Genomic DNA, 15,674 nt, shown 5'->3' on the forward strand with positions numbered 1-15,674 from the left:
CTTTGCTCGGCGATTATTTGTAAGTTTTGACTACACACGGTTGTTTCTATTTAAGGAGGAAAAAATCCGACTATGGATTCGAACCCGAGTTTCCCACATGTGAGTCAGGTGAACAAACTTCTGCACCATTAAGTAAGTACGCTTTGCTTTAGATTATTTGTCAGTCTTGACTACACACAATTGTTTCTATTTAAGGGTGAAAAAAATCCAACATGGGATTCGAACCCAAGCCTCCCACATGTGAGCCAGGTGAACAAACCCCTGCACCATGAAGTAACTACACTTTGTGTAATGTTTATTTGTAACTCTTGACTACACACGGTTGTTTCTATTTAAGGGTAAAAAATGTAACCTGGGATTCGAACCCAAGCCTCCCACGCCTCAGTCAGGTGAACAAACCACTACACCATAAATTGGCCATACTTTACTTGGTGATTATTGGAAGGTATTGACTACACACAGTTGTTTCTATTTAAGGGTAAAAACTTTGAGCCTGGGATTCGAACCCGAGCCTCCAACATGTGAGTCAGGTGAACAAGCCTCCAAACCATGAAAGGACCACACTTTACTTAATGATTAATGGAAAGTCTTGACTTCACATGGTTGTTTCTATTTAAGGGTAAAAATTTCAACCCGGGATTTGAACCCAAGCCTCCCACATGTGAGTCAGGTGAACTAACCGCCAAGCCATTTAAGGGCTACACTGTACTTAGTGATTATTGGAAAGTCTTGACTACACACGGTTGTCTCTATTTAAAGGAAAAAATGATTCCCAACTGGGATTTGAACCCTAGCCTCCTACATTGCAGGCAGGTAAGCAAACCACTACACCATGAAGTCAACACACAAATTACTTTGTCATTATTGTAAAGTCTTGACTACACATATATAGAAATAACTTAGTCGTCTCTATTTGGAAGAAAACATGTCTTAGTCTCTTTTTGGATAGAAAATGGTTTATCAGGCTTTCATTTCAAACAATTATTTTGAAGAAAAAAGGAAGTCAAGGGCGTTCCTTGTATTGACGTCACTTTTGTGAGCCGGAAGTGAAACGGACCGGAAAAGAAAATGGAAGAAAACGCTTTTTGCATGCTTTGTTTTGTTTGTAAACGTATTTTCAGCGTTTTAATCGCATCATCTAAATGATCTATTTTGGGTCAACTCCAACAAAAACATGTTTGTTAAAGGCCATGAACAGAAGTCCACCAAGAAGTTGTTGTTTTTGACGTAAGCTGATTTTTGTGTACTCGACGCATGGCGTCGGAAGGGTAAGAAATGCTCCCGTTTTCTACGTTGCAATTTTCTCTAAAGATATAGTTTAACTTTCAGTCATAATATCTCCAAATCGATTTGCGTTTAGTGTTTCTTAATCGTTTCAAAGACCGAACAAGGACTGAAAAGATTACTTTTCCAATTCGAAATTCCTCTATAGACCATTTGGCATAAAACGAAAATCCTAATTGTGGAAAGACACTATCTCCAGTAATATTGGTCATATTTGACGACTTGATTCATTTATTTATTTTTGGTTGAAGACCATGTCTAGTATGGCTTTTCCCCCCTAAAAATATGACATAGTATAGTAAGGCGTTTTTCTTAAAAACAAAACAAAAACAACATAATATAGTAAGGCTAGTTTCTTTAAAAAAACCTACATAGTATAGTAAGGTTTTTTAAAAAGTAAAAACTACATAGTATAGTAAGACTTTTTTCTTTTAATAATGACATAGTATAGTGAGGCTTTTCCCCCCTAAAAAAATACAGTATAGTAAGGCTTTTTCCCCCTAAAAAATTACAGTATAGTAAGGCTTTTCCCCTAAAAACGACATAGTATAGTAAGGCTTTTTCCTATAAAAAAAAAATGACCATGTATTCATGCTTTTTTCTTGTGGTCTTTGACAGGATGGAGTAGGTTTGGAAGCAGCTTGCGGATGAAGATGAAGAGCCACCCGACCGGTCGCCTTCATATTGGCTCGGTATGTGATGTTTCGCCTTTTTCATAGCCACATCACCTTACAAAATACTTTTTAGAATGAAACAAAAATCTTTCTGATAATTCTAAGTCAATAGTATAGTAAGGCTTTTCAACATAGTATAGTTTGGCTTTTATTTCTTTAAAAAAACGACATAGTATAGTATGGCTTTTCCCCCCCTAAAAAACGACATAGTATAGTTAGGCTTTTTATTCGTCAAAAACGACATAGTATAATAAGGCTTTTTATTCGTCAAAAATGACATAGTATAGTAAGGCTTTTTTTCTTTTAAAAAACGACATAGTATAGTAAGGCTTTTTTTCTTTAAAAAAACGACATAGTATAGTAAGGCTTTTTATCTTTAAAAAACAACATAGTATAGTAAGGCTTTTTAATCTTCAAAAAAACGACATAGTATAGTAAGGCTTTTTTCTTAAAAAAAACGACATAGTATAGTAAGGCTTTTTATCTTAAAAAAACGACATAGTATAGTAAGGCTTTTTTCTTAAAAAAAACGACATAGTATAGTAAGGCTTTTTATTCTTAAAAACGACATAGTATAGTAAGGCTTTTTTCTTCAAAAAAACGACATAGTATAGTAAGGCTTTTTTCTTCAAAAAAACGACATAGTATAGTAAGGCTTTTTATTCGTAAAAAATGACATAGTATATATAGTAAGGCTTTTTATCCGTACAAAATGACATAGTATAGTAAGGCTTTTTCTTTTTAAAATACCACATAATATAGTAAGCCTTTTATTTCTTTTACAAAATGACATAATATAGTAAGGCTTTTTGCTTTAAAATAAAACCCAGTGATCATAGTGTGTGTTCATAGCCATATCCCCTTACAAAAAACTTTTTGAATGAAAACATTTATTTAGTATAAATAAAAGTCATGGTCACATAATAGAACAAGAGATACTTTGTTGTCAACTTTGATTTTTATTTTTTCAGATGTGACACATAGGCAAAAAATGGTGACTTGTGGGATGGACCCTCTTCCAACCAAAAGGTTTCCCAAAGCTTGAAGAGCGAAGACACCTGAAAACAAAAAAAAGTAAGTTTAAAAAACACATTCATTTTGCAGTGCAGAAAATAATTTTTGTCTTTTGTTTTTCTTAGACTCACCTGTGGATGGCGGTGATGTGGATTTCAGCAGGTGGATGACTTGGCCTCATACAAAAGGACTTTGATTGGATTCCCCGCCTCTTCCAACTTGTCACTTTTAATGTCAAATAAAAACTGAGTGAACAGGACTTAACTTCTATATTTTTTTTGTTGTGTGGGTGTGGCTTAAACACTTAGTCAAAATTTTCGATCGGCCTCTAAAAGAAAATACTTGGGCGCGCGATGTTAGTGGGAGGGTGGGATGGTTCACATAGTGCAAAGGTTGAGTATGCGCCTACCGCCCAGATGGACGCTGGTTCGCTTCCCGGAGCAGGCACTCAGAAATGAATTCTTGGTGACTCTCCCCGCCTTCGGCGGGGAGAGCCACCTGCGACGTCAGATCCTTTACCTTTTGCTGAAAAATACTATAAAAAATAAAAAAAAATTAAAAGAAAGACACATAGAAAGTTGTATTGAACATGACCATACTCTTTATTTAGGTGGCTTAAACACTTAGTCAAATTTCTCCTGGCTTAAACACTTTTAAAATTTCAAATTTCTCCAGCGCCCTCTGAAAGAAAATAGTTAGTCACTTTTACTAAAAAATACTTTAAAAATTAAAATTTTAAATTAAACATTACATCAATTTTTTTTAAAATACTTAGTTAAGGAAATCTCAGTTGGGAGGTGGCTTGCACACTTAGCCAAATTTCTGGAATACTCCCTTACCGAAAATACTTAGTCTTGGTGGCCCTCCCCACCAGCAACATAAGAAAAATTACCTTTTACTAAAAAATACTTTAAACATTTTTTAAATTTTACATTTAGGACATTACACCAAAATGTGTTCAAATACTTAGCCTACAAAATCAAAAGACATTGGCTATTTTCTGGTCGGCATTCTTACCGCACCCTCGTCCACAATCGGACTTACATATCTTTGAGGATTTGCCATCTGGCAAAGTTGTCCACCTGCATCTGCCGGAGCCGTCCAAAAGCATGACCGTGTCAGCCTCCGCTCACTGGGGCGCCGGAGACTCACACTCCTGGATGAAGGCGCATTCAGGGGGGGCGCCGGTATGAGTCTGTCAACAAACAAGGAAAGTCGTGAACTTCTGGGGAACATTTCCTCCATGCTGTAACTTACATTCAACAAATATCTTACAGTACATACAATAAAGCCATACTGTACTATGTCGTTTTAGGGGGGGGGGCATACTATACTATGTGTTTTTTTAGAGGGAAAAAAGCCTTACTATACTATGTCGTTTTTCTAAGAAGGCACTTACTTCCAACGGTTGCTGAAGGCCTTGTAGGGATGCGCAACGGCCAAGCCAGGGGCTTTCCTTCGGCGAACACCAGGCTGGTGATGTCCACATCGGGGCAATCCTCATGGTAGACACCGGAGAAACAAAGCATGGAGTCTTCCATTGGGGTGTTTGTAACTCTTCGGCTCTCGCTTGCCTTCCAAACTGCCTCTGAAACATCGCAAAAACATTTGCACGCGTTGAGAAAGCATTCGTTCCAAACAAATAGCACTTCGGTCATGACAATTACGTAAACGTGAATGAGTAGAGTTCAAAACAACACTTACATCATAAGATGAACATTGATGTGCGAGCCCAGTTGTAGACGTAGTTGAAATTATCCGTGTCCAATTTCATCCGTTAACATATTAAAAGCAGATCTATGATTACAATCCAGTTTGTCCGGGAAATGTTTGCGCGTGGTTAGCACACAACACCAAATGCTACATTGGATCACGTCAGGCTAAACTAGTCAACTACCGAAACCTTCCCGCATGCCATGCCTTACACGATCACGATCGATTCATTCGGGGTTCGATCAAAATGTCTGTGAAGCTAGGACATAGGTAACTAGGAGGAGACGCACTAGTGTGCTCTGACGCAGACAAGGTCAAAGGTCACGTCGCCATTTGTCAGCCATATTGCATCGGTGCCTATGTATAATAAGGCTTGTTATCTTATGCAAATGACAATGTAACCCAGCTTTTTTGGCTAGATTTTATGGTGCTCATGGGGGAATTATTATAGACGCTTTAGTTCATTAATATTCCAAGTTGGACTTTATTCATAATCAAGTTAATTGATAAATGGGTAAATTCAATTCAGAACTGTTATAGTACCTTGTTTTTTGTGGTTCATATGGTCCAAAACTTTCTGCAATGAGTATAAACAGTAAAGTGTTTATTTAATATTATATGGGCTATGTCACCATTTGTTTTCTATTATTTAACTCCCTCTTATGAAGTACTGTTGCTTTTTTACTTAATTTCTGTTTGGGATTATTGTTTATGCGCATGTTGGCGGAACTGGAACACACACAAACTTGAAATGTTTCTACACAAGATGTGAACAATTAAGACCATTCCAAAGAATATTGGCCAACAAAATGGGATGACACATTTTGAAACACTGTAGTTCTTCAAAAAAAGCAGTTACTTTCTTGCTCCCATTTCTGATAAGCACCAATTTTTCTGACATTTCTACACACTGCCCATCTGTCCATCCATCTGTCCATCCATCTGTCCATCCGTCCATTTCCTCCTCGGTGGCGGTGATGGTCAAACTCTGCCTTTTTCAGCACACCGAGCACGTCTTCGAACTTCCACCTCCATCATCCGCTGTCGGACCGAGAAAAACATTGTACGCCAAACGTAAGACGACGACAACATCTGACCGCGGATGAACAATTCATTCAGACTCTCAAGCGAGCACCTTTTCTGGCCGCCGTCGCTTGCTTTGCGGCCTTCTGGTCCTCCAAGACTTTAAGTGTTGCCTCGTACTCTTCTTTTTTGGCATTCCACTCCTTCCTGTTGTTCAAGATTCCATCCAACATGGGCTGGATTTGTGGGTGGAAGCGAGAGAATTCCTAGAAAGCCATTATTCAAGATTAATTTTATAATCTGGGTCCTGGTACCCAACATTATACTGCTTCATCCATCCAAATAAACATCACCTTATAGACGAACGTGCAGACAAAGTCGATGAAACCGCATTGGAGTTTTGGCAGCTCTGCTGCTTTGTTCCTGTCCATCATAGGCTAGTGAATAAAACCAAAAAATAAACAAGTTACAAGGAAGAACATAGTCGTAAATGGGGATCAGCCTTGTTTTGCTTGGAGACTCACAATGGGTTGTTGTTCCAGGACCGTCCTCTCCAAGTCACCTTGCTCCCAAAACTCTGCCGCCACAGACAATGCAACCTGTGGGACACAAGGACAACTTAAGGACTTTGTAACATTAGAATTAGCATTCCCCTCACCTTGCTTTGGACCTCCCAAGGCTTGGTGATGGCAGACAAATCACAGGCGGTCATCATCATGGCCCTGAAACAGAGGAAGAAGCCATTAGAAATCTGAGACGCATAGATAGCCACAGAAGAACATTTTTGTGAGCCATTAGAAATCAGAGACGTATAGATAGACACAGAAGAACATTTTTGTGAGTGAGTGAACCTACATGAGTATCTCTTTCCTGGTAGTTTCCAAAGACATGAAATCCACCCACTTCTTTTCATCCTCATATGTGTGTGAAAGGTCCACAATCTTCTGGAACATGGTTCTCTTTCTAAAAAAAAATAATAATAAAGCATCCATGATTGTGTTTTTGGGGACTGATTGGACACGGGCATGATCGTGACCGGACGTTTGGTGGTCTGGACGTTTGGTCGCCTGGGTGAATATAATTTTGAGAGCTGGTTTCAACATTAGATATTTAGAACTCTCTCAAGAATATAATTTTGAGAGCTGATTTCAACAGTAAATTCTTTGTCATGTTGTCAAACGTCCGGGCGACCAAATGTCTGCGCGACCAAACGTCCAAGTGGCATGATGGCCGTTGGCTGGCTTACTTGAAATAAAGAGCCAGGTCAGTGGCAATGATAGCGATGTCAGTCAGGTGAATAACGTGGTCCACCTGTCGCCTGTTCAGGTTCTGGTAGATGTTCAGTGACTATGGATGAGGAAAGAAAGAAGCATTTGTCAAGCATATCATGATTAAAATTCCACACATATAATGATTAAAATCCTAAAAACCAAAATGTTTCTTCGACTTTCTCACCTCATCGGACAAGAGAAATTTTCCAAACTCTAGATGGTGTCGTTCCAAGATGGACGATCCATGCAATTTAGCGAGAGGGTTGCCAGACCTGTGAAATCCCCCCAAAAAATTTAAATCGACAACTTCTGGACTCCAATCTCCATTTTAGCTAAAAACAAACTATTTACTATCTTCACTTATGGCGACCAGTCAACATATTTTAAAGTGAGTAACACTTACTTGACCTGGTATAAGTTATTTGTCCCTCTGTGATCAATATCATGAAGAAAGCCTGCCGTAATCATGGCCATGACCTCCAAATCGGTGTAGTACCTCTTCAGCATTCCCGTCTAGTCCAAAAAACATCAAAAAACAATGGACTCTTTGACATTTAAGAGCAACCAGAAGTCGAATAAAATACCGTCAAGAGCGTGAACATGGTTTGTCCCACGTTGAAGCCATGCCGCCAGTTATGGTAGGTAATCCTCCTGTAACCTTTACTGACAGAATACATGAAGCGGACCAGCACCTAAGAAGAACCCAAAAAACTTTAAGTGGGGCTTTAGGAGGACACAAAACTATTGTGAGTGTCCAATCACCTCTTGAGGGATCTGGAACTTCTTGACCACTCCTACTTCGTAGTACATTTGTATTCCGCATTTGACCAGTTCCGTTTCGGTGCACTTGAAATCCGAAAAACGGAATTCGTAGATCTCAAATTTCTGGATTAGAGGCGGCAAGTCTTTTTTCTATTAAAAAAAAAAATGTGTTGGACTTATTGCGTTGGGTCCTTTGAATATTTGAGTGTTATTACCAAGATACCGAGAAGCTCCTCCTCTTCACATTCACAAGGTTCGCAATTGTAGACCTCCTGTGTATTCTAAACGTATTGAGAAAGAAAATGTAAGTCTTAAGCCTTCAAAATTCCCCAAAAATAAACCAAAAAGCTCTTCAACTAACCAGAATATTCTGGATTTCATCATTCCGACATTTGACATGGTAGAGCACCATGTCCTGGGCGATGTCTTTACGGTTTTCCAGCTTATTCATTTTGTCGTAAGTGTCCGTATTCAAAGCGGACCAACCCAGGAATTGCGTCAAAGCCTGATAGAACGCAAACAAAGTTCAGTTAAACGGAATTTGCTGCAAATTTATCAAGTACCTCCATCAGCTGTTCGTCTTGATCGTCAAAGGGCTTTCCGTCTTTTCGGTTGTAGAAAGTAGCCACGCCCACAATCTCCTCTTTCTTGTTGACGATGGGGAGGGAGAGGACATTTTTGATGGTCCATCCACTGCTGTCCAATGCTTCCGTCTGTAGCCAAACAACAAAACCATGTGACAATGTCTTCTCGTATTTAACGTTTTTTAAGGCTTACCTGGAAATTAAAGGTCTCATCCGCTCCGGTATTCATGATATTGCAAATCTATGAGGGATAAAAACCCAAAAAGAGTGTTAGCCAGGTAAAAAAAAAATGAAATTTGATGTAAAATGGAACTTACAAAGCCACTTTCCGCCACATAAGTCGGTAAACCGCTACTCAAGGCCCAGTGATCCGCTGGTGGATTCCTGCATAAAAATAAATAAATCTATCATACATCATAGACTTGACATGAAATAAGATTTTGTCACGTTAGCAACATGCTAACCATGATCGACCAATCCGAAAACCATGACAAAAATGGTGTCCACTTACGGTATAACTTTGATATCTTCCTTCCCGTGTAATATATAATCGATAACTTTGTAGAAATGTACTTCCTAGGAAAAAATGAGTGGAAATATTATTAGTTTGATGGAAAAATTGACCCACCAGGCTTTATTTTTTTTTCTATTACGTACCCTTCCATCAGGAGTGACAGGCCCTGAATAAGGTGGCTGCTCTCCCATTAAAACTGGCCATACGTCAAAGAATTCCTGCAGAAGAAGAATAGAATTAGAAGCCACAACAACAAAGCAAAACAATGATAATTATATTAATAATAACCTTGTCCTTGGTCATGTCAAGTAAACCCACAGAATAGCGGTCGCAGTTGAGGTAGGCTCGCACCGTGTACAAGGCCTTGTGGAACTGTCGCTCAATGTCAGTCAGCTCTTCAAATACTTTGTTGGCCGACCAAAGCAGCAACTAATGGAAAAAAACAAGTTTTATTTTGAAAATACAAGTCCAAAAAAAGTTGACTGAAAGCAAACTTCATTGCCATAACATTAGGGACACTAGCTTTTAAATAGAAATAGACCACAACACCACATTGGGATTTTTGGGGGTATATTTTTAAATATAAAAAAAGAGTATTCTTCTATTTAAAGCCATTTTTAAGTCTAACAAGGGAACAAAGAGAGATGAAACATTGTTTGATTGTTCTTATATCTAATTATTGATATCATTTTGGTGGGATTTTTTTTTGGGGGGGGGGCTATTTTTTTAATATTAAAAGTAAATATGCTGCATTTAATGGGCACAATAAAAATATTTAAAGCAATTTTTTTTAAGGATAAAGAAGCTTAACATTGTTTTTTTTATGGTATTCTTTGGCAGATTTAAAAAATAACCTGAATTCCGGGGAAAGCTAACATAAAACAAAGGTTAAAATCCTGCTTTTACATACAATTTTGCTCAATTTGGGTCTTTAAGACGATATTGTTTCACCTTATATTATTTTTTTGAATGAAAAAAATACTTTTATTTTACCTGACAGCTCTGTAAAAGATGGATATTGTCCAAAAAGTGATGTCATTTACCTGTCCTTTCCGTGTCTCGCAGTTGTGGAGGTAACTCAGGTGGAAAATCTTTAAGTTTAAAGAGGCAATTTTCAGGTACTTTAAAAAGAGCTGCAAAACAAACACATAAATACATAAATAAATAAATACAAGTTGTCGAGTACTTTTTGCCACTCACATCTTCATCTTGATCCGTAAAGTGCGGCCCGGTAGTCTTGTTGAGGGCCATGATGACGGCCACCATGTCTTTGCCGTTGAGGATGGGCGTGGCCAAGACGTTCCTGCTCTGGTACTCCGTCAGCTCGTCGGCAAATGGGCTATAGTGCTCACTCTGGAACACAAAAACGTCCATAAAATTCACTTTTCACTCTCATATCAACCCATTTGTCTGCATTGCTGGCCTTGTGATTGGCTGTCCAAATATTTGGGGTTGGCTCTAGCACCCCCGCGGTCCTTGGTAAGGCCTAGAGGGTATGACTAACTGATTTGTTTTGAACTTTTCGCTCAGATATAGAAAAGATCAGATAGAGACAGTAAATACACATGTGATTATTATCATTATTGTGATTATTATGGTTATTATTATTAATATTTTGTAAAGTGCTGTCAACAGCATAGACAGACACAGTCCACTCGATGAGTCATTGACGACTGCTGACTAAATAAATACAAGGGTCGCTGGCGTAATCCACTGGAGCAGGGCTACAAATAAATGGATTAAGTCTAACTAGGGGATTTGGTCTTGTCTTGCTCAAGTGTGTCGTCGTCGTCGTCTCCGTTTCCAAGACGAGCAAAAATGTCTTCAAAATAGAGCATTTTTTATGTCCTCTTATTCAAAATAAAGCATTTTGAGTATTTTAATTCTCTATTCATTGATACAGTTGTATTGGATTTCATTCTATCGTCATTATTCTTGCTCTACGACAAAGTTGTTCAAGTGGCGGCCCGGGGGCCAAATTTGGTCCGCCTAGTCATTTTGTGCGGCCCGAGAAAGTCAATCATGAGTGTTGACATTCTGTTTTAGGGACAAATTAAAATGGAGTATAGATGTATATTAAATTTCCTGATTGTCCCCTTTTTAAACTAATAATTGTCATTGTTTAATCATTTTTTTCTGTGTTTTTGGTTCAAAAATCATTTAGTAAAATCTAAAAATATATTTGAAAAATCTAAAAATATATTTAAAAAATCTAAAAATATATTTAAAAAATCTAAAATAAACATTGTTTTAAAATCTATAAAAAACAGAATATTCAGGGCCTTTAATCCAGTTCTTTTAATCCATTTATAAAAAAATAATCTAAATATATCAAAAATTGTCCGGCCCACATTAAACCGAGTTAACATTAACATGGCCTGCTAACCAACCCAAGTCTAAAACCCTTACTTTAAATTAAAAATAATCCATTTCGACAGGGTCAAATTTCCTAGTTATTTTTTCTCACCTGACGGACATCCTTGACATTGACCGTCTTCTTGGTCAGGGCCACATGTCCCACAATCCCTAAGTCCAAGGGATAGACAATCTCCGAATCGGGCGGCACCACGCAATCCTCCAAGCGAGATTGCGTATTGACATCGAAGAGCCTGGTGGCCAACTCGCCTACACCGTTCCTCTGCCTGTACATGAACAAACTACAGCGATCGGCGTGAATCAAGGCGCTAATTCTCTTCAGAATCTTGAAAACCACTTTCTCCATGTTGATATTCTCTTGCATGTCTTTAATCAGATCGTACATAATCCGACTCTCTTCCACCTTGGGGAGAAATAACACAAAAAAAGGACTTTTTAAAAACATATTTCATTTTTTTTTGTATTGAAAAGAATGGTTTACCTGACTAAGCTCTTGAAATTTATCAAAGTCCACCTGCTTCTCCGGAAGTCCTGAAATTTTAGCGACTACGTTTTGCTTCATTTTCTTAGCAAAGTATTCCTGAGCAAAGGTTGGGTTTCCCCCAAGGAATTTTTCGACGTCCTCCTTCCGAACCGCCATCTTTCAATCCTTCTGAGGACGGCGTCTCTAATTTGGAGCTTGGACGTTGGCCTGGTGTCTTGCGTGGGACGTCAACGGGAGGCTGGATGATGTGTGGGATCCAGTCCGAGGTCCCGTCGCCTTCCAAAAGCGGAGAAAATGGAAGACGGCGTTAATATGAATTAATCCGCTGTGTGGAAGCCCCTGAGGAGACGCCAAGCAATCCTCTTGTCCTCAGTGGAGAGATCTGAAGGTTAGCCAGGGGGATCTGCCTGGTCAGGTGATCATCGTCATCATCATCATCATCATTTCCCAGCCCAGTCATCCCAGTAAGCGCCAGACAACCGCCAACTGGTGGCCTAATTTCAATCTGAAAGCAAATTTTAGTACATTATATTTCCAAATAGAGTTGGGAAATTGAAAACAAGCATATTATTTGAATTTTTCTGACTTGGTTGAATGAAAAATGTTGTTTGGTATGATAGTTTTTTTCAATAGTTTTGTCATTGTTATGGTTGTTAGTTTAATATTATTCTATATTTGCTTGTAACAAAGTCAATGGTTTGCTAGTCGCTCAATAGTTGTGAATTGGAATTGAATTCAATGCTTTTATTGTCATTATATAAGTATTAAGAGATTTGAAGATTCACCATGAAGTGCACAAATAAGTAATAATAATAATAAATAGAGTAGTCAACATAATTATTAGTCAACATAGATAAGTAGTCAACATGAATAAATGGTCACATTTATAATGGTATTAATTAGTGTGTTGTTGTTCACACTATAAAAGGCAGGCACGATAAGCTAGGTTTTCATAAGCACCTTACAAAAGGTCATATCAATAATCTGTTGTTCCATGGATGGGATGAGCAGTAAATATGACAGCATGTCGGAATATATTCAAATCTGGGATGGACTTTTACAAAATGGACTTTAACTATTTTCCCACACAAAAAAAATGTGTGTAATAGTGTGTGTGGTTTCTATTTGTGCCATTGCAAATGGTTAACAAACAGTGGACTAATTCTCCAGCATCTGGCAACCCGAGAGGACAAGTGTTACATATATTCACCGCAAGGGGGAAGGAAAATCCGTATTTTAGTACTTCTGTTTAGACTTAAAGGCAAGATTGACATTGCCCCATCGATAGTTTTATTGTTTTTATTTATTTAAAGTTTAATACATGGAAGCATGTGTTTTGGAAAATGTTATATATTATTATTATAAGAGTTAATAATTTATTTACCATCCGTATTCAGATAGACAAAAGCCAATCATGGACTGATTTGTCTTGAAGATAGCCAGAATAAAAGCAATAACATTAAACTACTGGTGTCAAAGTGGTGGCTCGGGGGCCAAATCTGGCCCACCACCTCATTTTGTACGGCCCAAGAACATAAATCACGAGTGCCGACTGTCTGTTTTTCTGTAAATATTACATCTAAAATGGTTTGGCACCCTTGCATTAAGCGAAAGAGATTTTTTCTGTTTTTAAAATAGTTGAAATGACACAAGAGCGCTACTATTTGCGTCCATTGACCGTTTCAGGACACCCAAGAAGATTAAAGGCCGGAGAAAATAGACTTTGCGTCTGTCTGGACTGCCTCACGTGTCGTATTGCCCGCTGTTTACTATCTTAAGTCACCACCCTTGAACTTGCTGTTCTCAGTTTGGTTCGCTTTAATCGGATGAAAAGGGCAAGTGTGGCATTTGTGCTGCTTCTTGCCATGTTATGGCGGCAGTAATCTCAAGTGACCCAGGTTAATCCTGCAAAGTTTCTTACATCCACCACACTGTTGAATGTTTACCTTTGTGTATAGAAACATTTCAATAGGCTTAAACTATAGATTTGTCATTTAGGATTCATTTTTGTCATCAATTGGAGTCTGTTTGCCATTAAAAATCAACAAAACGTTTTCATCTAGACCAGGAGTAGGGAAACTATGGCTCAGGAGCCATATGTGGCTCTTTTGATGGGTGTTTATGGCTCTCTGCCTTTTTAAAATCATATTTTTTCTTCATTAGACTCTTTTGAATGCATTCTCTCATTGATTAGCAACAGTAAAAAAATGTTTTTAAAAGAATTTAGACTTTTTTTTACTTTCAAAGTAATGAAATGAATAATACATGTTCACATTTTCATGTATTTTGACTTTTAAATTCTGAGTATGGCTCTGAAGGAATAATGTTTGAAAATATGAATTGTTTATGGCTTTTTTCGTCAAAAACGTTCCTGAAACCTTGAGCTAGACGTTGAGATTAATAACATCGGCTTTACGGAATTAACTGGATCTATCCCAAAATGTACACGCCGTTGCGCCTATGCTAAGTTGCATAAGAGTCCGATTGTATTTTTGGGGCAAATCTTTGTCGGGTTTGAACACAGAAGCCAGCTTACATACGGTCGGGGAATTCTAACCAACGAGATTACCTCTTAGATTTAAGCACCTTATTTAGTTCCCGGCAATGAAAAGCAGTGGTAAGCCGGTCTGTGTTTGGACCTATATAAAGGCGGCGCCGTCTAACCAGAGCCCCAATCTACAGTTTGGCCACCCACACGTCCTTCTTGGCCCATTCTCGGACATAAACAAGGTAAGACAAAGACTCTATTCGTCGAGGGTAATAGGATAAGTGATGGCATTTTTGCAGAAGGTCGATTTGAATACGTTGAGACCCGTCATACCTTCAAAACTGGTCTTGATTCTCCTAGAATGGCGTCCTCCAAGCTGACCCTCCTGCTACTGGCGCTGTCCTGGATCGAGAGCTGCTGGGCCGCCTCATGTGTGGTGGACAGCTTTTCCGTTAAGCAAGACTTTGACCCTAAGAGAGTAAGTATCCAGCCTCAGCCAGACCAGAATCCAAAACTAAGGTCGGTGACTGACCTGTTGTGTTGTGTTCAGTACTCCGGGAAATGGTACGCTCTGCAAAAGAAGGATCCGGAAGGCCTGTTCCTGCAAGATAACATCTCGGCAGAATACACCATTGATGATGATGGCAGCATGACGGCTTCCTCCAAGGGACGGGTTACCCTCTTTGGGTGAGTCGAGTCCAAGTCCTGCTTGAGAACGCAATAGAACCATTGCCGTTTTAAGGATTTGACTAAAAACTGAGTCTTTACTAGACCTGGAATGGCCTTCTATGGCTTTCAACCAATGTTCCAATAGTTCTCTATGTTTTCATTCCTAGATTCTGGGTGGTCTGCGCCGACATGGCTGCCCAGTACTCTGTCCCCGACCCAACCACCCCCGGCAAGATGTTTATGAACTACCAGGGATTGGCTAGCTACCTGTCTAGCGGAGGTAAGCATCAACAAACATCCCATTCTGGTCTTTTTGTCCTTCCCCGTCACATTTTAAACATCCTATCCATCCTAGGTGACAACTACTGGGTGATTGACACTGACTACGACAACTACGCCATCACTTACGCCTGCCGTACCGTCAAGGACGACGGCAGCTGCGAGGACGGCTACGCCATCGTCTTCTCCAGGAACCCACGTGGTCTGCCCCCCGCCATCCAGCGTATCGTGCGTCAGAAGCAGGAGGATATCTGCATGGTGGGAGAATTCCAGCCCGTGCTGCAATCTGGCGCTTGCTAATGCCATAAAAAGGCTAATTCCAAATGGGTGGAGGCAGTAGCGCCACCTGGCGGCCGTATGCATTGGACTGAAGTCATCAAATTATTAAAAAAAAGAGATACCTCGGTACTGGGAGTCTGGTGTTGTGAAGCGGCTCCTAATTTAAGTGATCTTGGAAAGAATGGAATAAATAAAATGTTGTTGTTTTTCTAAAGGCATATTTCTGTCCATGTATTGTTTCTGAAAATCTGCAGCTTGAG

At 39.1% G+C, this 15,674-nt stretch overlaps 2 protein-coding genes and 2 long non-coding RNA genes across 5 annotated transcripts; 2 read left to right on the top strand and 2 right to left on the bottom strand.

Annotated features, from left to right (window-relative positions):
• The first annotated feature begins 1,054 nt into the window (after positions 1-1,054).
• Positions 1,055-3,231, top strand: LOC144210610 (uncharacterized). The gene is made up of 4 exons (XR_013329413.1): positions 1,055-1,268; positions 1,903-1,976; positions 2,930-3,032; positions 3,098-3,231. It is a non-coding gene; the product is annotated as an uncharacterized LOC144210610 (long non-coding RNA).
• LOC144210609 (uncharacterized) lies at positions 2,895-4,920 on the bottom strand. 2 transcript variants are annotated; one of them, XR_013329412.1, is made up of 5 exons: positions 4,677-4,917; positions 4,372-4,560; positions 3,382-4,167; positions 3,104-3,197; positions 2,895-3,016 (listed from the first exon to the last, which is right to left on the bottom strand). It is a non-coding gene; the product is annotated as an uncharacterized LOC144210609 (long non-coding RNA). The 2 variants fall into 2 exon arrangements; XR_013329411.1 differs by having other exon boundaries at positions 3,104-4,167; positions 4,677-4,920.
• A 690-nt stretch (positions 4,921-5,610) lies between these two features.
• On the bottom strand, positions 5,611-14,672 carry LOC144210405 (rod cGMP-specific 3',5'-cyclic phosphodiesterase subunit beta-like). The gene is made up of 24 exons (XM_077737062.1): positions 14,521-14,672; positions 11,697-12,204; positions 11,307-11,618; positions 10,040-10,192; positions 9,883-9,972; positions 9,128-9,268; positions 8,983-9,057; positions 8,837-8,901; positions 8,643-8,709; positions 8,519-8,566; positions 8,305-8,454; positions 8,103-8,246; positions 7,957-8,022; positions 7,742-7,891; positions 7,564-7,671; positions 7,383-7,492; positions 7,164-7,251; positions 6,955-7,055; positions 6,564-6,671; positions 6,367-6,430; positions 6,233-6,307; positions 6,062-6,145; positions 5,821-5,974; positions 5,611-5,726 (listed from the first exon to the last, which is right to left on the bottom strand). Exons 2-24 carry the CDS (start codon positions 11,853-11,855, stop codon positions 5,683-5,685), a joined length of 2,556 nt encoding a protein of 851 aa, XP_077593188.1. The 5' UTR covers positions 11,856-12,204; positions 14,521-14,672; the 3' UTR covers positions 5,611-5,682.
• rbp4l (retinol binding protein 4, like) lies at positions 14,266-15,632 on the top strand. The gene is made up of 5 exons (XM_077737061.1): positions 14,266-14,429; positions 14,548-14,665; positions 14,738-14,874; positions 15,024-15,136; positions 15,212-15,632. Exons 2-5 carry the CDS (start codon positions 14,549-14,551, stop codon positions 15,433-15,435), a joined length of 591 nt encoding a protein of 196 aa, XP_077593187.1. The 5' UTR covers positions 14,266-14,429; position 14,548; the 3' UTR covers positions 15,436-15,632.
• The last annotated feature ends 42 nt before the right edge of the window (positions 15,633-15,674 follow it).

This window comes from Stigmatopora nigra, chromosome 17 (genome assembly GCF_051989575.1).
Source record: "Stigmatopora nigra isolate UIUO_SnigA chromosome 17, RoL_Snig_1.1, whole genome shotgun sequence".
Classification (NCBI taxonomy): Eukaryota; Metazoa; Chordata; class Actinopteri; order Syngnathiformes; family Syngnathidae; genus Stigmatopora; species Stigmatopora nigra.